The 19,811-nt window shown below is 35.2% G+C and overlaps 2 protein-coding genes and 1 long non-coding RNA gene across 3 annotated transcripts; 1 reads left to right on the forward strand and 2 right to left on the reverse strand.

The window, feature by feature from the left end:
* Window positions 1-603: 603 nt before the first annotated feature.
* Window positions 604-1,920, reverse strand: LOC126654715 (uncharacterized). Its single transcript, XR_007632678.2, has 3 exons — window positions 1,767-1,920; window positions 1,600-1,676; window positions 604-688 (listed from the first exon to the last, which is right to left on the reverse strand). It is a non-coding gene; the product is annotated as an uncharacterized LOC126654715 (long non-coding RNA).
* A 3,337-nt stretch (window positions 1,921-5,257) lies between these two features.
* LOC126655633 (photosystem I reaction center subunit N, chloroplastic) lies at window positions 5,258-6,132 on the forward strand. The gene is made up of 3 exons (XM_050349875.2): window positions 5,258-5,658; window positions 5,749-5,874; window positions 5,952-6,132. The coding sequence occupies exons 1-3, from the start codon at window positions 5,368-5,370 to the stop codon at window positions 6,039-6,041; spliced, it is 507 nt and encodes a 168-aa protein (XP_050205832.1). The 5' UTR covers window positions 5,258-5,367; the 3' UTR covers window positions 6,042-6,132.
* Window positions 6,133-6,383: 251 nt separating this feature from the next.
* Window positions 6,384-10,119, reverse strand: LOC126655632 (probable polygalacturonase). The gene is made up of 5 exons (XM_050349874.2): window positions 9,408-10,119; window positions 8,703-8,823; window positions 7,946-8,120; window positions 7,625-7,695; window positions 6,384-7,523 (listed from the first exon to the last, which is right to left on the reverse strand). The coding sequence occupies exons 1-5, from the start codon at window positions 9,837-9,839 to the stop codon at window positions 6,889-6,891; spliced, it is 1,434 nt and encodes a 477-aa protein (XP_050205831.1). The 5' UTR covers window positions 9,840-10,119; the 3' UTR covers window positions 6,384-6,888.
* Window positions 10,120-19,811: the final 9,692 nt, after the last annotated feature.

A 19,811-nucleotide genomic window follows, 5' to 3' on the forward strand; every position in this document is an offset into this window, starting at 1 on the left:
AATAGGAGTGTTTGTTCACATTGTGTCTCGATCTTGTTTCGTATTGATTCTCGACGTATCACACTTACTTTTTATTTCGTATGAGTTCCGAGGATTATCATCGAGAATGGATGAGATACAGGTCCCAGGATAATTCTACCGAGTTCAACCTTGTATCTCAGTTCTTATTATTTTGTGTACCATAGTACAATTCTCATTTTACGTTTTTGTATTTTTCGTTCTGTTGTATTGATCCTTTATGGACCATGGCATGCACATTACAATCTACAAGCATACATCTATAACACACGCACGTATGGGTATTTATTATGTTTGATAGTACATATATTATTCGATATTCGATTTATTAATACATATAGGAATGTACTGTACTTTTCTTATTTGTATTTGGTTCAATTCACGTTATTTTACTTTACCCATCCCCGGTACCTCAACATTTATGTTATTATCAAATTAACACATTACGATAAAACATCATTTTCAAAACATACATACGTATACAATTTTAAAAACAAACTTTTCAAATATATAAATATTCATATAGCTTTTCGTATTAAAATACGTAGCTTTATGAATATTAGCGGGTAATTTAAAGTGTACTCACCACTTGCGATCCAAATTCTTCAAATAATTATGACGATATCTCGATCCGTTTGCCTCAAACCTTTTCGATAGTCGCTCGTCCGATCTACGCAAATATAATAATAGCAAGAATTAATAAAATTCTAACTATTATTAACTTAACCAAAAATTATGTTTCTAGCCAACTTCGGCTATCGAAACCGCTTACTTAAAATAGTCCGACCCCTAAACGAAATTGACATTCTTAAAGTTTAGAACGTCGCCTACAACTTTCGTTTAGGTCTCGGACCATGAAACACACCCGAAGGTGTCGAAAACAAGCTCATAAGTTATTTCCTTGGAGCTGTTTACAAGTGCAGGGCAGACTGCACAACAAAATGTTCTGTCCAAAATGAACATCCTAGAGTCCGATTCAACAAAAACTCAAACTTAGACAATTATAGTACACATCCTAAAGTTTCCGTATCAACAAACGGAACTTGATTTAGACTTATACAGCCCGAGATATTGCCTTTGCAATATCGCTGTTTTGCAAGACATTTTCTGCAAAATGTCAATTTAGTTTACGTAACTCATATTCAGTCCTTAGACACCCATAACAAGCATGAAATCAATCATATTCCAGCCCCTATACTTCCTTATAAACATGAAAATTCAAGTCTCAAACACCATTTAAAACACCTAAGCAAGAACTATACAATTTGGCCGAGTATCATTACCAATTTTCAATCAAGTTTCCGTCAAACATCTATCAACCAATTCCAAGTTGTAATCAGCCCTTTATACCTCCAAATCATACTTAATATTATCATTTAAACTCTACATAATCAACCTTTATCATGGCCAGATACTTGACTCTATTTTATTCTCAATTTAATCAATTATACAACAATAACTCTATAACTTACAAACAACAATCATCAAACACTAATGACTCCATCATTATGCCGAAACATAAACCAAACCACCATCAAACTTCATCAATCAATACTTAAACAAATTTCATAAAATCCATACCTTGATGATTGTCTCTTAGCCAAAGCTTTAATCATCAAAATTCACCATCCAAAATCCTTCAATTAGCTTATAATTCACTTTACACAAAAATCAAACAAAAATCCCAAGTTAACTCACAAAACCGAAATCATTGTTCAGATACCCTAAAACCAAACTGATAATTTTACCTTATATTATTGGGATATATGAGTAGATATTGATCTCCTCTTTCCGTTGCCGCGAGAATCGCCCAAATCGGATCAAAAACGAATGAGTTATGCTCCTTTGATGTTTGGTTGATGTTCTTCCATGGAGAAAGGGTTAAGGATGAATTTTGGGAGCTGAAAATGATATGCTTGCTGAGTTTAAACTCATATGCAAGTGTCTTAAATAGGTGAGGCAAAAGTCTCCTTTAGTCCTTGAGTTTGTCACCTCCTCAACCTCTAACTTCTAACTTTTCTTTCGTCCAATTTAGTCCGTAGAACACTAAATCTCTTAGGCCCAATTAAATCCATATTATTTATTCTCAAATAAATAATATTAACCCCATATCTTATAACTTTACTTTCCAATAATTTATTTTGACAATTTTGGCTAAAAGCGCTCAACTTTTTATTTTGAGCTAACTTGCACTTTTTCATCCAATATTTCATTTTAATGACCATCGATAACCACTTTATCGATATTATTTTCTTATCTTGAGAAAATAGAGTAAAACACAACTTCCTCCGAAATTTTGTGGTTAAAAGTCCACTTTAGTCCTTAAAGTGGTTAATTTACACTTTAGCCCTTATTCTTAATTAAACGTCAAACTTTCTCCTAAAACGATTTCGTATACTTATGAAACTTTTACGATCATTTATTAATAATATTTCACGGACCTTGACGTGAATATTATTAACTTTGGCTTTCCAACTTATTTTATTTTATTCCCTTTTTGTCTCGATTAAATCCAATTGCTCGCCTAATAATTTTCAATTATTATTTTATGATAGTTCCAATAGACCCACTTCGGTTTAAGTCCTTATTATCCAATCTTAATCTGATATTCTCGTTCTTAATCTTTACAATTATGCCTCGTGGCACTACACGTAATACCTAAAAAATTTAGGTTATTACAATCTTCCCCCCTTACAAAAATTCGTCCTCGAATTTTCATAATCTTCTAATATCATTTAACCAATCCTTAATCAAACCTTATCATTCGCTTCCTTCCATACTTTCGCTGCGATACTCTGATTAATTATTCACCAACTGTTGACTTTACAGTTAGGTTTATACAGTTATTCATCTAATACTGTTTTTAGGTGAAAGTGTCTCGATATACTTATCGAGTAGCTTCTTATGCTAACCATCATAACCATCTTGTTACTATTTGATTCATAATTATTATGAATCAATTCTCTTTTTTCGACCTTTTTGAACAACATATGTTTGTTTGTAGGGTTCATATCCCCTGACGTAACTAACTTCTATGTTCGATTTCCTCGTCCTAGAGGTAAACGTGCTTCGAGTTTAAACGTGGCCGCTATCACTTTACATGTTTGTAAAGTAGCGTCGTTGTTCTTGTATTTAATATACAAGACCGCCTAAGAGATTTGCAACTCAAATCTCGATACGTTGCGATTCGCATTACACTACTCGTCGTTCTATATACTTGTCGTGTTACATACGTATGTTTTCATATAGGCCTACCAAGATGATCAGTCTTGTCCTATGCCTCTACATACAGAGTCCCTGTCTGAGCTTACTTACGTTTGAAAACTCATCCGTTTAAAACCACGATACTTTTCATTTCTCAAATCATGTCATAATTGTGCGCCGGTGTGATGACTTCTCTCATCACAAGAGTTGCAATGACACTCCTTTTTTTTCATTTCCAAACATACACAATGTATATGATGCATGTCCTAATACTGAATGCAATATGGATGTAGTGATGTAATTCTATTCGTGTCAATTCGATGTTGTTATGAATCGTGTCCGGGCACAATTATGTCTTTTCGAAACAATTATGTCTTTATGCACGCTTTCCAACATAACATTTACTCTCACTTTCTATTTCATTTTCTGTCATAACACAAACCACAAATACGCAAGAAAATAAATGAATTTAGCTAAATAAACTTTCTTTCTAAATGATTAACTGTACCAAATTAAGAACCTCATGTTACATTATAGGCTTCAAGTTTGACCCTATCAAACCATTATTAGATTTTGTTTTGATATAAAATATAAACCATAACTGAGTTCTGATCTTATTCCTCTTTTATTTTTTTTTCTTTGTAAACCATTCTACTCTTTTTTTGTAAACCATTATGTTTTACTTCCTAATGTAGAATTTTATTTATAAATGTTGAGTTAAGAAAACATGGATTCCGTTTCAATTTATAATTTAATTCGGATCCAATTTATAATTTAATTAACTCGCAAAAAAGTTAAATGAAAATAAATATCAAAAAAGTGAAAATAAATGACAAATAGTTTACATCTTTTTCATGGGAATAAAAAATTATATCTTGTGAGGGGTTGATTTTTAAAATGAAAAATCATAGAAAAAATCCAAAAAGTGGCACAGAGTTGGAAAAAAAAAAAGAATTGTTGGCCGGCCATGTGACTTCCACCTCACAAAAGGAATATAAGCTATATATATGTAAGAAGATGGAACAGTTAATGAGGGTGGAGGTTTGGACACATGTAAGTTTGAGAAAGATGGCATTAAATGAAAACTAAATGAGTTTTGTGCTATTAATTGAAATAATAATGGTAACAAAGAAATACCTCTATCTAAGATGGCAATTGGTGAAAAGCAATTGTGATTTATGAGTTTTTTTGTTATTTTCTCTAAAATTTATGAAGTTATGAAATATGAAAGTTTTTGAAAATTATATAATTTAAAATAAAATTTATAGAGTTTTTTATTTGTTATTTTTTATGATTAGTGAATTTGAAGAGGTTTTTTATTAATATTTATAAGCTATGGTAGTTTAAACTTTAATTAGTTTAATTTTTTAAATCTATTTATTTCACTTTTAATAAAATAAATAATATCTCTTTTAATTCCATAGCTACAATATTGATGAAGTTATGAAATAAAATGGTGAATATTTTCATATATTTTTATTATAAATGAATTTAAATTTTTGTATTAATGTTTATAGGTTATGGATTTCAAAAAGTTTTATTATAAAATACTTTAAGAAATAGGAAGATAATTAAAAAAAAGCCACATGTTAAAATTTTAATGTGCCACTTGGCAAGTTTTTGTTAATTCTCTCTAAATGGCTCAAGATTATAATATAGTATGATAAGGTTGAGATACTAGATACAAGATTGGCATAATAGTATTTTATTAATTATTTTATACTTCTATACTATAGGGTGTAATTTTCCCAAATATCAAAAATTAGTCAAATGTTTTCATAAAACTATATGTAAAACAATTAAGTACCGTTATAAAAATATGATTAAAATGTGTTTTCAAACTGTTTATGAAGGAAATGCCAAGCACACATATAGATCTCAAAGTGGGTCCAAGATTCAAGGTTACCACACCACTTAAAAACACAAAGAAGTAGCATACAAGAGCAAATATCCACCAATAGGAATTGGGCAATCTCACCTTATCTACACTACAACCACAACTTTAATTACATTCATCATCCCCTCCTTCCACATCACTTCTTATCAATTACATATTATCATCAATTTTAATAAAATACAGCTTAGATTTCATTATATTGTTTAAGAACAAAGTGAAAACAAGTAAAAGAAAACATATTTGCAGAAATGGCAACGTTGAATTCTAGTGTATTGGCATGCAACTATGCCATCTCAGGCACCGGCTCATCGGATCTTAGCTCAAAGTTAACGGCAATGCCTTCAGCGGTATCTGTAGGTGTTTCGGGTCCCAAGTTAGTTGCGATCAAAGCCCAGCAATCGAGAGCTGATTCGAAAACCGACAGTAGAAGAGGTGCTATGCTTTGCCTTGCAGCCACCCTTTTCAGCACTGCTGCTGTTGTTTCATCTGCCAATGCTGGAGTCATTGAAGATTACCTTGAAAAGAGTAAAGCTAACAAGGTCGGTTTCCCTTACGTTTGCATACCTATTATTATGCTTATATTAAACTGCTGGTATGATAGTTGATAATGATAAGGGAACTTCTTGTAGGAATTGAATGACAAGAAGAGACTGGCTACAAGTGGTGCAAATTTTGCAAGAGCATACACAGTTCAATTTGGATCATGCAAGTTTCCTGAGAACTTCACAGGTTGCCAAGATCTTGCCAAGCAAAAGGTGGGACTCTAAATCAGCAATCTATAGCCTCATTCACTAATTTATACCTAACTCTCTGGTTTACTTTGTGATTGCAGAAAGTTCCATTTCTGTCTGAGGATTTGGAAGTGGAGTGTGAAGGAAAGGACAAATACAAGTGTGGTTCCAATGTATTCTGGAAATGGTGAAAGCCAAAAGCTCTCTCTTTGAATTTCCTCTAGATCAACATGTATCTATTTCGTCATGCAACACTTCAACTCTATATTTTGTCGTTCGTTATTTTCTATTGCCTCTATATGATTCTTAGTGTGTGGATTGTGTGGTAAAATGAAGAGTCGCCTCGTATAAATATCAAAGCGCTCGTGTCCGGAACAGGTTATAGCCTTACGGAGAACATTGCTTGCCCGTTTCTTGAACCTTTTTAAGAGGTGAAAAGAAACCTTGACAACTCGACTAAATTTTAATTCATCCAAAATTAACCAATATTTGTAATGGAAAAGCCAGTAAAACAAACAGAGATCAAATCAGAATTGACAGTGCCTACTAACTTTATTATTGAAACAAAAATGATTATTCATAGTTTAGTAATGAAGGTATCTCACTTTTCATTTCTATATACATAAGGCCAACGAATTTAATGGAGTTCAAGCCTTCAATGTGCAATCTTTTAGCACCAAAAACAATTGATCAAATCGTTATTATATGAAAAAGCACAAAGAATTAATCAAAACAAGATGAGCGAGAGTAAAACCTCTATGAAAATCCAGAAATCAAGCAGACAAGCTGATACTGCTCAGGTCTACTTATTTGTGAAATCTGGAGAGAATAACAGACCGACCAGCTCATCAATGCAGCAGCTTGGTATCATTTAAGAAAGAATATTTGACCGACCAGCTAGCTGTTCAACACGGATCTGCAATGAGGTTCAATTGAATCCATCCTGAGATGACTTCTTTAAATGTGGTTAGAAACTACCAGAGTTGCAGAACTTCAACCAAAATTTCCACGAAAAAAGTCCAGATTTTCCAGTTAAGCTCAGGAGTATGAACACCAGGATGAAGAGACATTATTCTGCAACTCAAGACAAGGCATTGGAGACACCTCATTAGAAAATCCGGAAACAAATTCACAATGCCATGATGTGGATGATGCCAAACCAATCAGTGTAACATTCTTCATGCAAATTCCATCAAACGGAGCATCCTTGATTCCCTGTAAAACTGGGGCTTTTGTTGAATTTACACTGATAATATTACTTACAGAAACTCCTTTTACAATAGGAACTGCATTTGGATCCCATTCTTCATCAGGGTGATCATTGGAGCCTCTACTGAACCTAATAGGAATCTTGACCCTCTCCATTCTTACATTACTTATTGTAATATTGGATATGTATCCTCCTCTTCCTATGTCAGTTTTTATTCTCACCCCTGCTGCAGAATCCCATATATGCAAATCTTCAATCGTCACATTAAATATCCCTCCAGACATCTCGCTACCTATTCCAACCCCAGAACAAGTTGGAGTTGTGCCTGAAACTCTTCTCACTATGATGTTTGAGCTTGGACGAGCCATTTTTATGCCGTACTGGTCCCATCCGCTCTTTACTGCTACAAGATCATCTCCGCTCTCAATGTAACAGTCTTCAATACACACGTTGGTGCTTGAGTCTGTAAAACGGTATATCAGCAAGAAAACAAAAAATTTGATTCTTTGTCCCCCTGTCTTATCTTTTATGTTTATTTAAGAAAAGAAAATACAAGTAGCATACCTGGATCTATACCATCCGTATTTGGAGCATTAAGGGGGGCCAGAATCGTCACGTGTTTGACCACAACATTTCTGCAACAAATAGGTGCTAATTTAAATCCCCGACGGTAGATTTTAAGTACAACAACATAATGAGAAGAAACAAAGCAATTATACATTACTTAAGTCTTTACAAACTATACTTCAAAAACATTGTTTAGTAATATCTTTCTTCAATCAACACAAAACTCTTATATTCTGGTAGTGTCTTCTTAGTCCGGTATGGTATGATGAGTAACGAAACTACTACGATAAAGGAAAATTGTTGGAAAAAAAAAGACACCTGCAGTAAACCGGATGTATAGTCCAAAATGGAGAATTTCGAAAGGTCAGGTTGGATATGAGAACGTTATGAGAGCTCATTAGTTCTAAGAGGTGGCCTCTTGTGTGTTCCAATGTTCTGTTCCACCATAGTTCCCACCACATCTTCCCTTGACCATCAATTGTCCCATTGTTTCCTGCAAATCCAAATGCACCGATTGATATTGGTCAAACATCTGGATCAAAGTAAAGCCCAAGACTTCAATGAGATATCGTAAATGGAATCAGTTTGGGATATACGTTAAGATCAATTTGAGATGGCTTTTGTAATTCGAATGCAAGAATATAGTTCAATAATATTATGCAGTCAGGGATACTCACTCTTCTAAAGCAATTTCACATTATAAAACAACAAGCCCATAAAATCTTGTGATTTGTAAAAAAATATAGTTCCCCACCAAACCCATGAAATCTATGATAATATTAAATTACCACTATGCCGGGTATAAATGAATTCCATACAGTAGCAGATCGACGCCAATTGTGCTAGGTTTATTTTGGAATTAATTTGTAGGTGTAATTTTTTCACGCTTAATACAAATGAATTCTATAAGATCAAATGAATTCAATACTTTCTAAAAGTTGGCTAATCACTGTGTATTTGGTAGAGATGGCCATTCTTTGCCTAATTGTATTTTTTCAAGATTAAAATAATAAAAGTACTCAAAGCGCAGGGATTATGATTAGACATTTGATAAGCAAAAGAAAATGATAAATACCAGTGATGACAACATTGGTAAGACCATTTCCATGAATAAGGCTAATATGTCTTCCTCCTAATCGCTCTCTTCCTCTTCCATACGAGGGCAATGGCTCTATAATAGGCCATTCCTTCGGATCCTACACATATTCCAAATACATAAAAATCAATATCGAAAACTATGAAAACAAAATACATAGCACATGAATAGATTCAATTACGCAGCTTAAATTGGTTGTGTGACAATAACAAGATACACTGCTCAACTACATTCTACTTCAAATTGGGCGCTTTTTGTTTTAGATGTAAATCGACAGCTAGAGTTTCAGGTGTTAGTAGTTAGACATTTAACGTCACCACGTTAATAACGTGGCCCTCCACCTCATGGGAGGAGAACCCCACCAGACCACCTAGTTACATTCATAACTAGATGAATCACAAGAAAATAGTTGAATCTCCAAATACAATAAGCATGGGGCAAATGAAAACAAAGAAATTGTGGGTCCTATTAATTGGGTTACACATCAATACAAAGCAGCACATTTTTCTCTTTATGGCAACACAAAAGAGGAGACAATGAGCATTATAACCTCAACAAAATAATAAATATTGCAATATCATTGCAAAACGTACACAAAAATTATACCCTTTTATAGGAAAAAGAATTGAAATTTATATAAAACTTTTTAAAAGCAATCAAACCCACAATATTATATGAGTATACCTGAGAGCCCAAAATAACAGCGCCCTGTTCAAGAAACAAGGTGAAGTTACTGGTAAGGTTAAAACTGCCAGTAAGCCAAATACCCTTAGGCACAGTCAGCTGGGACCCACCTACGTCGCCGAAACGCTGCATGTACCGTACCGCCTTACGAAACGTTTCAGTATTAGACGTTTCCCCATCGCCAATTCCGCCAAAATCCTTGATAGACATAACCACCTCTCTCCTGGGCGACAACGCCCCGACAAACCCGGTACAGCTTCCCGCGTCGACCGAAAACCCGGGGGCCAACGATGATTTAGCCAGAAATAGTATCTGGTAAAAGTTTCTGGTGGCGAATTGGATGGATAGAAGCAGTAAAAGCGTGACCAAAAGAAGAAGCGGCGACCATGATAGCCTTGTGATCTTACCCATGTTTTGGTTCTGAAATTCCATGGCAAATGTTATGTTATGTAGTTGGTGGTTTTGTATAATGTAAGGCAGCCAGACATGAATACGAAGAAGAAGAAGAAGAAGAAGAAGAAGAAGAAGGTGAAGACAAAATATGAAGAGGGGGCTTTGTTTTGTTCGACGGTGGTGTCGTGTCTGTGGACGTTACTATAGGAAATGTTTTTTTAAGGAAGGTGACGTGGTGTAAGGAAACTAAACAAGGCGGTATTCACGGGAAGAAAGACGAGTGAAATTATATTCTTGGTTGGACATTTGGTGGGCATGCGTGTGAGGGGCATCAATTAGATACAATCATCATCATCATTTTCGACCACGTTAAGATGCTTTTTTTCATTCTTGCCCAAAGTTAGTTATTATTCCCACTAACACAAAACTAAATTAAATTAATTGTTGAATTAATTGTGGTGTAGCATTTTTAATATGGGTAATTTTTTGAAATATATGTTTTGATAACTTATTTATATTTTTATCTGTCAAATTTTGATTTTTTTTAATTTTTTTATTTACGAAAAATACCTTTTTTTTTAATTTCACAAACACCTTTTTCGGTTTTCAATTTCGGTTTTTGTTTTTTCGATTCGGTCTATTAAACCGACCAAACCGACCGATTGCACAACCCTATTTTTTAATTTTTAATAATTTATTTATTTTTATAGATTTTGTTTTTGGAATTTTTTTTTATAGTGTTTTTATGGTGTTTTTATAGTGTAAGATTAATGTATATAGTGTATTTACAGTGTATTTATGGCATTTTATAGTGTTTTTTATGGTCTATACCATAAAACACTGCAAATACACCATAAACACTGTAAATGCACCATAGATATACTAAAAAACGGCAGAAATACACTATAAATACACCAAAAATACACTAAAACGTAAATATATTATAAAATTACTACAAATGCACTGTAAATCAGTTTGTTCTTTACAAAATCAGTAGCAATAAACAAATCTATAAATAAGAGAAGACAAAATAAATAATTATATGAACAATACAACAATTTTATAAACAACAAATTATAGATCTACAATAATTTATTTACAAAATATTTAAATCATTACAAAAAAGCTAAAAAATTACACAAATCTAAAAACGAGTCGAGAAATCCATAGTGCGAACGGAAGAGAGGAACGGACTAGCGCGAACGGAAAAGACGAACGGAAAAACGACAGGATACGACGAGAAATCCATCGGAAGTAGATGCACGGAAGCGCGAATGAAAAGACGAACGGAAAAGTAATCGGAGGAGACAAACTGAAAATGAAATGAAAAAGAATAAAAAAACAAGAAAAAAAAGAAGAAAACAAGAGAGAACTTTGAAAGAGAAAAGAGAGAAAAAAAGTGGTTATATAAAAGTTTAACCTAAAATGAGATAAGACTTCTTTAAAACAAGAGAGAATTTTAAAAGAGAAAATAGAGAAAAAAAAAAGTGGTTATGTAAAAGTTTAACTTAAAATGAGATAAGACTTCTTTATATAGTGGGTTTGGTAAATAAGTTAGAGAAATATGTAGCGCAGGAAATAAAGGAAAGATGGGCCAAAATGGTGTAAATACTTTGCCAAAAACATGTATTTGAAAAATAATCACTTTTTAATAAAATCTAATCACTCAAAAACCTCTCACCTTTAATTTTTTTTCAATTCCACCTCGACGTTGAAAAATTGTCAATTTTACCCACTTTTCAATTTTCCGTTTCAATCGTACCCCAGTTTTTAATTTTTTTTTAATTCTTTTACTTAAATGATGAAATCATTCAATTAACTAAGTTTAAAGATGAAATTAAATTCTTTTTATTCAAAAAAGTACAAATAAGTCCTTTATTTTTAAAAACTACTAAAAACCATAATCAAATTAACATTAATTTAAATTTTAAATTAATTTAACTAAATATAAATAAATTTTAAAAACATACGATTAATATATGCTAGACATGGAGAATGTTTTTAAATTTTTTTCAAATAAAAAAGACGTTAATCTAATCAGTAGCACGTCTGAGTTTACTCACAAAACAAAAATGATTTCAAAAATACCTTTTGGCTGGCCAGCTCTACAATTTGCTTTTTCATTTCAAACATTTTTCAAAAAGTCGTTTGAAATCAGTAGTACAATTCTAGCTCAGAGTGATGATACCTCTCGTCACTAAAGAGTTGCTCGAAATCGCGTTTTCTTTATCGTTGTAAAGATATGGTGCATGATCTACATTTTGAAAATTATCCTTTATGAATCCCTAACATGATCATGACATGCCATATATGATGTTTGAGCACAATTGCACCTTTAAAATCATAAGATTCTCATATTTTTTGTAAAACCGTAAGTTTACTTTAGATGGTACACTCTGCGACAATTCTACAGCTTTTTTTCATTATTATTGGGTACATTATGATTTTTTAGTATTGCCCTCAGCTGCTAACGCTTATTTGAGCATTCCACTACTAATACCATTCCTCTTCTACGTCTTGAGTTAACCCTTCTACTTTAAAGCTTCTTGTAACCATAATTTTCATATCCGTCTCTTCATTATACTTGGATCGCATCGTTTACAAGTATAGGTATCGATCCTTCATGTCAACACTTCTTCAGTAATCCACTTTTTCCTTCGCGACTTCTAAAACGTGATATAAAATTATGTTCGCGATAAACGTATTATGTGTTGTTTATTAAGTTATTGTTTTATGAGTTATATATAGATAATTTTTATTAAGCGAGTTATCGTCGATGTCTCTCCATATAGGTATTAGCTATACAATACGCTATCCTATAGGCATACCATAATAGTTATCTTCTATTATGCAATGCAAACATATAAGCACAAATACACAAAACATATTAATCGCTTAATACCTGGGGGTGCCTGGTGTGGAACGCTAGGCTCCCTAATAACTACCCCGGAGCGTTGTCCCCTAACTCTCCTACCAACTTTGCCCCCACCCCCTATGCACAAATCTGGGGTTAGTCTAAATAGCAGGGGCTCGACTTGTGTAGACTGGGTAAAACTCACGCCTGAAAAAGTAGAGTCGAATAGGATTGACATCCCACTCGCGGTCTATCTCGATCCTACGAGCCATTGTAGTAAGCGTCCCAAAGTGTTCACCAATGTAATCATACAACTCTACATACTCGGGTCCCAAACCCCTAACATATCTACGGTTTATCGTCTCGTTGTCCTCATTAAGGTCTGGAACTCCTTTGACCATTCGCAAAAAGTCAGAGGAATACTATCCCACTGGTAACATTCCCCTAAAAAAGGAGCGCATTTGCCTTCTAACTTGATCCAGAATATGCTGTGCCTGATTATTAACTATCTCTGCATCCTCTCTCAGATTGCGGTATCTCCGCACATTAGACCAGAAATGCTCACCTCGGTATTCTTCGACGTCAGACTCATTTGACTGCTCTTCTTCCTCTAAGTCCTCATCCTGAGGATCCTCTTCTGAATCTTCCTCTTGGTCCTCCTCTGGATCCTCTGTTGGGTCTTCCTCACTTTCTTCATTGTATTTTATCTCTAGTGAGTGAGTCCTACCTCTAACCCTAGAAGACCTACCACTTTCTGATCCTGACATAAAACAATTCTGATGAATCTCTGGTGATCCCCTAGTATCTGTGTAGAATCCATTCTGGTGGACTTCAGATGGTCCGCCTACTTCATAGTGAAATCCATTCTGAAAGATAGGAGGCACTTCCTCCTGTTCTTCTGCAGCATGTGGCTGAGCTCCGTTTTACCCAGACATGCTGAAAAGAAACAATTTTAAACGTAAGAGAAAATCTGAGCCCATTTCCACACAGAATATTAAAAAGAACTTATATAAGGTTGTACACTTAATCAATCTATACGCAGATCACAAGCATTCAATCACTTAATACTTCTTGCGCAGGTAATAAACACTCAGTTGCCTTAGCAATTTGTATGCGCAGATAGTAAATACTTACTCGCTTAACAGTTTTGATACACGCGCGTTATGTAACATACTAACAATTCACATATTAAACAAATATAAGCAACTAAGGTTCGAGTCTATCGTTGCAGTAGTTCTTAGGTTCACTTATTGACAGAGTATCTAAAGTCAAACAGACTTGCAGTGGTAGCTGGACCAATTGCTCTAATACCACAATTATCACGACCCAAATCATTGGGCCGCAACCGGCGCTAGGGAATGGGAGTGGTAGCTCTGAAACCCGTAGCAAGCCAAAATTTACTAAAAGCTTTTCGCAAATAACATAACATATACACAAATGGAAGCAAACATATATACAAGTATTTACACTAAATTTTCTGATATCCACGTGGGCTCTAGTTACTATACCACGTACAAACTGGCCTCACGGGATTATATACATACTACTATGTCATAAACATATCACCGGCATTTGGTGCCGTGAACTAAAAGTAACGTACGTAGCCTACAAAAATATATAAACATAGACAACAAATAAAACATAAAACCAAAATACACTGCTGTCAAGGCTACGACTCTGTCGACATAGGACCACTGGTGCAGCTCTACGGAAGTCAAGAACTGTACATTTGCTGACTTCCGGATTCCAAAGACGACCTCTATGTCACGACCCATTTTCATGAATCGTGAGCGGCGCTAGGGTATGGGTATGGTTGTACCAAAACCCGTAGCAAGCCTTGCGGATAACAGATAAATATCATAAACAACAATGTACCTGCATAAAACCACATGCTCGGGGGCAACCGAGACTCCAGCCTAGTCTAGCAGTACATATAAGCAACATATATTAAAATCATACTTAATTTCAATTCAAACTCCAACAGCATGGCGATTAATATATAATACCATAAAAAATGTAATCATGCCGAAGTTGATGAAATAATAGTCGGACCAATCCAACAAACAATAGTCTAAAATGTAAACGTAGACTATAACATAAATAAACTGATACTACTACTGCGGTTTAAGAGTTTAAAATAGTTCGACTCTTTTATTCTGAAAATAAAATAAAAACCTCTGAGAATGAAGAAACGGAGATCGACCAATGCTCAAATCATAAACCTGGAAAATTTGGGAAAATAATAGGGTCAGATTTACTGAGTAGAGTTTATATAACCATTTACATTTATTAAGTTGAAAACCTTTAAAAACATTTAATAAAATATTTTCATTATGGATTGTCAATGAAACCCTAAACCACAATTCTAAATCCATTGTCGTATTGGTGAGACGTATCTCAATAACCGATCCCCGACTAACAATTAATAAATAGTGAGCCCATGAGACGTATCTTTCACCGGTGCCTTCACTAAGGTGAGACGTATCTCAAACCTACCTCGATACCATAATAATCATTACCGGTGCGCACGCAGTCCCGATGATGCCCATCGAATAGCACGTTCCAAATCAAATCCACAATGTCGAAAAACAGTTCAAAAGCTGTTTATACATATACATATACAAAATATAATATTTGCTTAATAAAGAGGTAAATAGAGATATAAACTCACTGCTTGCTAAATCCACGTGATCCTGACAAGCACCTACCTCTGGTTCGCCTCTGAAGTACGAACAGTCGACGGGTCTAAATAAAATATTAAAATTAGACCCTAACTCTAAAGAGTACTATACACCACATAGGACTAGCACAACACAATACCAAGCCACGTTTAATAAACACTTATATTAAATTCATTCCAAATATAACCCAAGTTATAGAGTACAAATCATATAAACATATTTAGAATGATTCGTAAAAATAATTTAAATTAATCCAAGTTAAAATCTATACCAGTGAGTCAGCCGAGTTATTAAAAACTACCAAACTTCTTCCCACTTGTTGGGCGACCACAGTCTAATCCAAATCAAAACTTTATGAAATTTATAAGTTCGAGTTTATAAATTAAAATGCTTGATAAAATAATTATCTAATTAAAAATAGAATTCAATATCTTGCAATTCAAGTAACCTAAGTTACAACCAAAACTTAACCATTTAAAGTTTATAAAGTTTAGGGACTAAACTATACTTTAGCCAATTTGATTTTCGAATCAAATTTAACTACTCATTTTCAATTTACTAAATTATAAATCAAATAAAAGTCCAAAAGTTATCCTATTGATAAAAACTTAACTTAAATAGGTTTTTAGAACTTTTAGGGTCTAAACCGCAAATTTGCCAAATTGACATAATCAATCAAAATTAAATATAATTACCCGAGTAATTATATTAATTTAGGTTATAAAATAATTATTGTTTTCAAATTGCCAATTTATAAATCGAAATGAAATCTGAAAGTTAAGAATTTAAAATCAAATAACACTAGTTAAAATGTGAAATAGTTAATAATTAACTTAAGGAACCAATTGTGTTAAGCTAAGTGAATTCAGTCACTATAATAGCCTTCTATTAAGTTGGCCAAATCAATCTCACATTTCTAATTTAAGCTCAGCCCGCCAATCCAAATGATGAATCATCATCATCACCAAACTCAATTTACATAATACCTAAGCCATTACAGTACTAGGAATTCGAATACCTCAAGCTAAAAATCCTCAATCCTTTAAATAATCAACAGAAACGTTAATCTAGACTAAACAATCTTGCACTAAAGCATAACCCAAGAGTAATCAAGACCGAGAACAAAACCAAAGGAAATCACAGTAATGATTCGTTCCGAGAACGACGAAGGATGAACTAAGGAATACAATCAATTCTTAAACATAATTAGCTAACCAGAAATACTAGGGAGTAGTTCAGGCATGAGAATCCATGAATAACATACACATAACCAGAATTTAAGTTCACATAAACCTCAAGAACAATCAGTCCAAAATAGCACGCAAAAACGAGGAAACAGCGGCGACTATAACGTATTTAATTACGTACCGTTAGACGAGAACAAAGAATGAGAATTGTAGAGGCGCGTGTCTACTAAAATTACGACGAGACGAATCCAAATTTGATGCTACAACGAAGAAGAACGGACCAAAATACTAAACTGTCGATTTTTATAATCAAAACAGAAAATCATACAAAAAACGTGAGACGGCGGCGGCTATAACGGAAAAGATAACGTACCGTTTTACGAAAACAAAACTCGGCCTCGAAGATAAATGTGTCTACTATCGCTTGAAAGAATCAGAACTCACTTCGGTTCTGAAACGCACGTACAAATCGATTAAGAACGGAAGTAGTGCAAAGAACTAAACTGAGGAAACAATGAACAAAATTTTACCGATAATCACGAGAGTTTGAGGAAGAATGGTAGCGTTTTTTACTCAGGAAAATCGAAAGTATAACGATGGCTAGGTTTATTGGAAGTATGAGGAAGATTTAGGTTTAGAAAAAAAAAACAAAAAAGAAACGTGCAGCTGAACATTTATACGGGAAAGAAAAACTGAAGCTTAAGGCTGAGGCATCATGCCTCAGCAAACTTAAAGGGTCTCGTTTGAGACTCACAGTCTCGAACGAGACACCCATTTTAATGCAGGGTCTCGTTTGAGACCGGTGGGTCTCAAACGAGACCAACAAAACTCTCAGGTCTCGATTGAGACCTGAGTTGGGTCCCTCTTGGTTCAACCGTTTTGGTTGAACCATAATTTGAATAGTTCCACGAAAACGAACCAAACTCCGCAAGTAATCGAACTTACTTCCGGAACTATTAAACAAAATATTTTTACGGGGTACTACATTCTCCCCAACTTAATAAAAATTCGCACACGAATTTAAACAAATAAACATAACAACACACGAAGTACATAAACAAACTTAAAACACGTAAACAACGTACACGTACCTCAAGTAAAGAGGAAAGGATAACATTTCTGTATATCAAACTCTGTCTCCCAAGTGCACTCCTGAACAGAATGATTTTGCCACAGAACTTTGACCATCGGAATCTCCTTGTTCCGTAACCTACGCACTTACGTATCGACAATCTCAACTGGCTGTTCCTCATAGGACAACTCCTGGTCAATCTCAACACTCTGAGCCACAATCACATGTGAAGGATCTGAGATGCACTTTCTCAGCATAGAAACATGGAATACAGGATGCACTAAAGACATGTCGGGCGGAAGAACCAGACGATAAGCCACATTTCCAATCCTCTCTGAAATCTCATAAGGACCAACGTATCTCGGTGCCAATTTCCCCTTGACACCAAAACGAACCACACCTTTCATAGGCGAAACCCGAAGAAACACAAAATCTCCCACTTGAAACTCGATGTCTTTTCTCTTTGGATAAGCATAACTCTTATGCCGACTAAAAGCTGTCTCCAATCTCCGTTTTATCAACGGTACCTTCTCTGAGGTAATCTGAATAATCTCAGCACCAGACAACTTCCACTCGCCGACCTCTTCCCAGCAGATAGGAGATCGACACTTGCGTCAGTACAGAGCCTCATAAGGTGCCATCTCAATGCTCGCATGGTAACTGTTGTTATAGGAAAACTCAATCAACGGCAAATGAGTATCCCAGCTACCCTAAAAATCAAGAATGCACATCCTGAGCATATCCTCCAACGTCTGAATAGTCCTCTCAGACTGACCGTCAATCTGAGGATGAAAAGTTGTACTGAAATCCAAACGAGAACCCAAGGACTCCTGTAACGCTTTCCAGAACCTCGAAGTGAAAACAGAACCTCTGTCAGAAATAATCAAAACCGGTACACCATGCAAACTGACAATCCTGTCGATATATAACTGAGCCAACTTCGAAGTAGGATACGAAACTTTGATCGAAACAAAATGAGCTGACTTAGTCATATGGTCAACTATCACCCAGATGGAATCGTACCCCTATCGAGTACGTGGTAAACCAACAACAAAGTACATGGCAATCTGCTCCCACTTCCACTCTGGAATAGGTAGTAGCTGCAGATAGCCAAAAGGTCTCTGATGTTCTAGCTTCACCTGCTGGCAAGTCAGAAACTTGGAAACGTACTCTGCAACATCTTTCTTCATTCCGCTCCACCAATACATACCCTTGAGGTCATGGTACATCTTGGTAGATCCCGGATGAACACTGTAAGCTGATCTATGTGCTTCTTCCAGAATCTGGTCTCTCAAACCATCCAAATCCGCAACGCACAGTCTAGAACCAAACCTGAGAACTCCGTCAACAAAAACAAACTCGGAATTCCCATCCAGATGGATCTCATCCATAATCCGTTTCAATTGTGGATCCTCAGCTTGTAAAGCTTTAATCCTATCAATCAAAACCGGCTACACCTGCAGTTGTGCCAACAGACTACCATTATGAGAAACCTAAAAACCGTAGCCCGAAGCTATCAAACCATGTCACTATCGAACCATGGGTCTACGCCCTACCTCAGAAATATGGGCCAAACTGCCCGAAGACTTGCGACTCAACGCATCGGCTAACACATTAGCCTTACCAGGATGGTACTGAATAGTACAATCGTAGTCTTTCAGCAACTCTAGCCACCTCCTCTGTCTCAGATTTAACTCTCGCTGATCAAAGATGTACTTCAGACTCTTGTGATCAGTGAAGATCTCGCAAGTCGCACCGTACAAGTTGTGCCTCCAGATCTTCAGAGCAAAAACCACAACAGCTAGCTCCAAGTCATGAGTAGGGTAATTCACCTCATGCTTCTTCAGTTGACGAGAAGCATAGGCAATCACCTGTCCATGTTGCATCAACATGCAACCTAAGCCAATCCGAGAAGCATCACAGTACACAGTAAAACCCTCAATGCCAGAAGGCAACGGCAAAACTGGAGCTGTAGTCAGAATCTCCTTCAGCTTCTCGAAACTTGCCTCACACTTGTCGGTCCACTCAAACTTAACACCCTTTTGAGTCAGCTTAGTCAAAGGTGCAGATATCCGAGAGAAATCTTGCACGAACCGACGGTAGTAGCCAGCTAACTCAAAAAAACTCCTGATCTCGGTAACTGACCTCGGCCTCTGCCAATCCATAACCGCCTCAACCTTCTTCAGATCAACCTTGATCCCATCTTTCGACACCACG

The sequence above is a fragment of the Mercurialis annua genome, linkage group LG7 (genome assembly GCF_937616625.2).
Source record: "Mercurialis annua linkage group LG7, ddMerAnnu1.2, whole genome shotgun sequence".
NCBI lineage: Eukaryota > Viridiplantae > Streptophyta > Magnoliopsida > Malpighiales > Euphorbiaceae > Mercurialis > Mercurialis annua.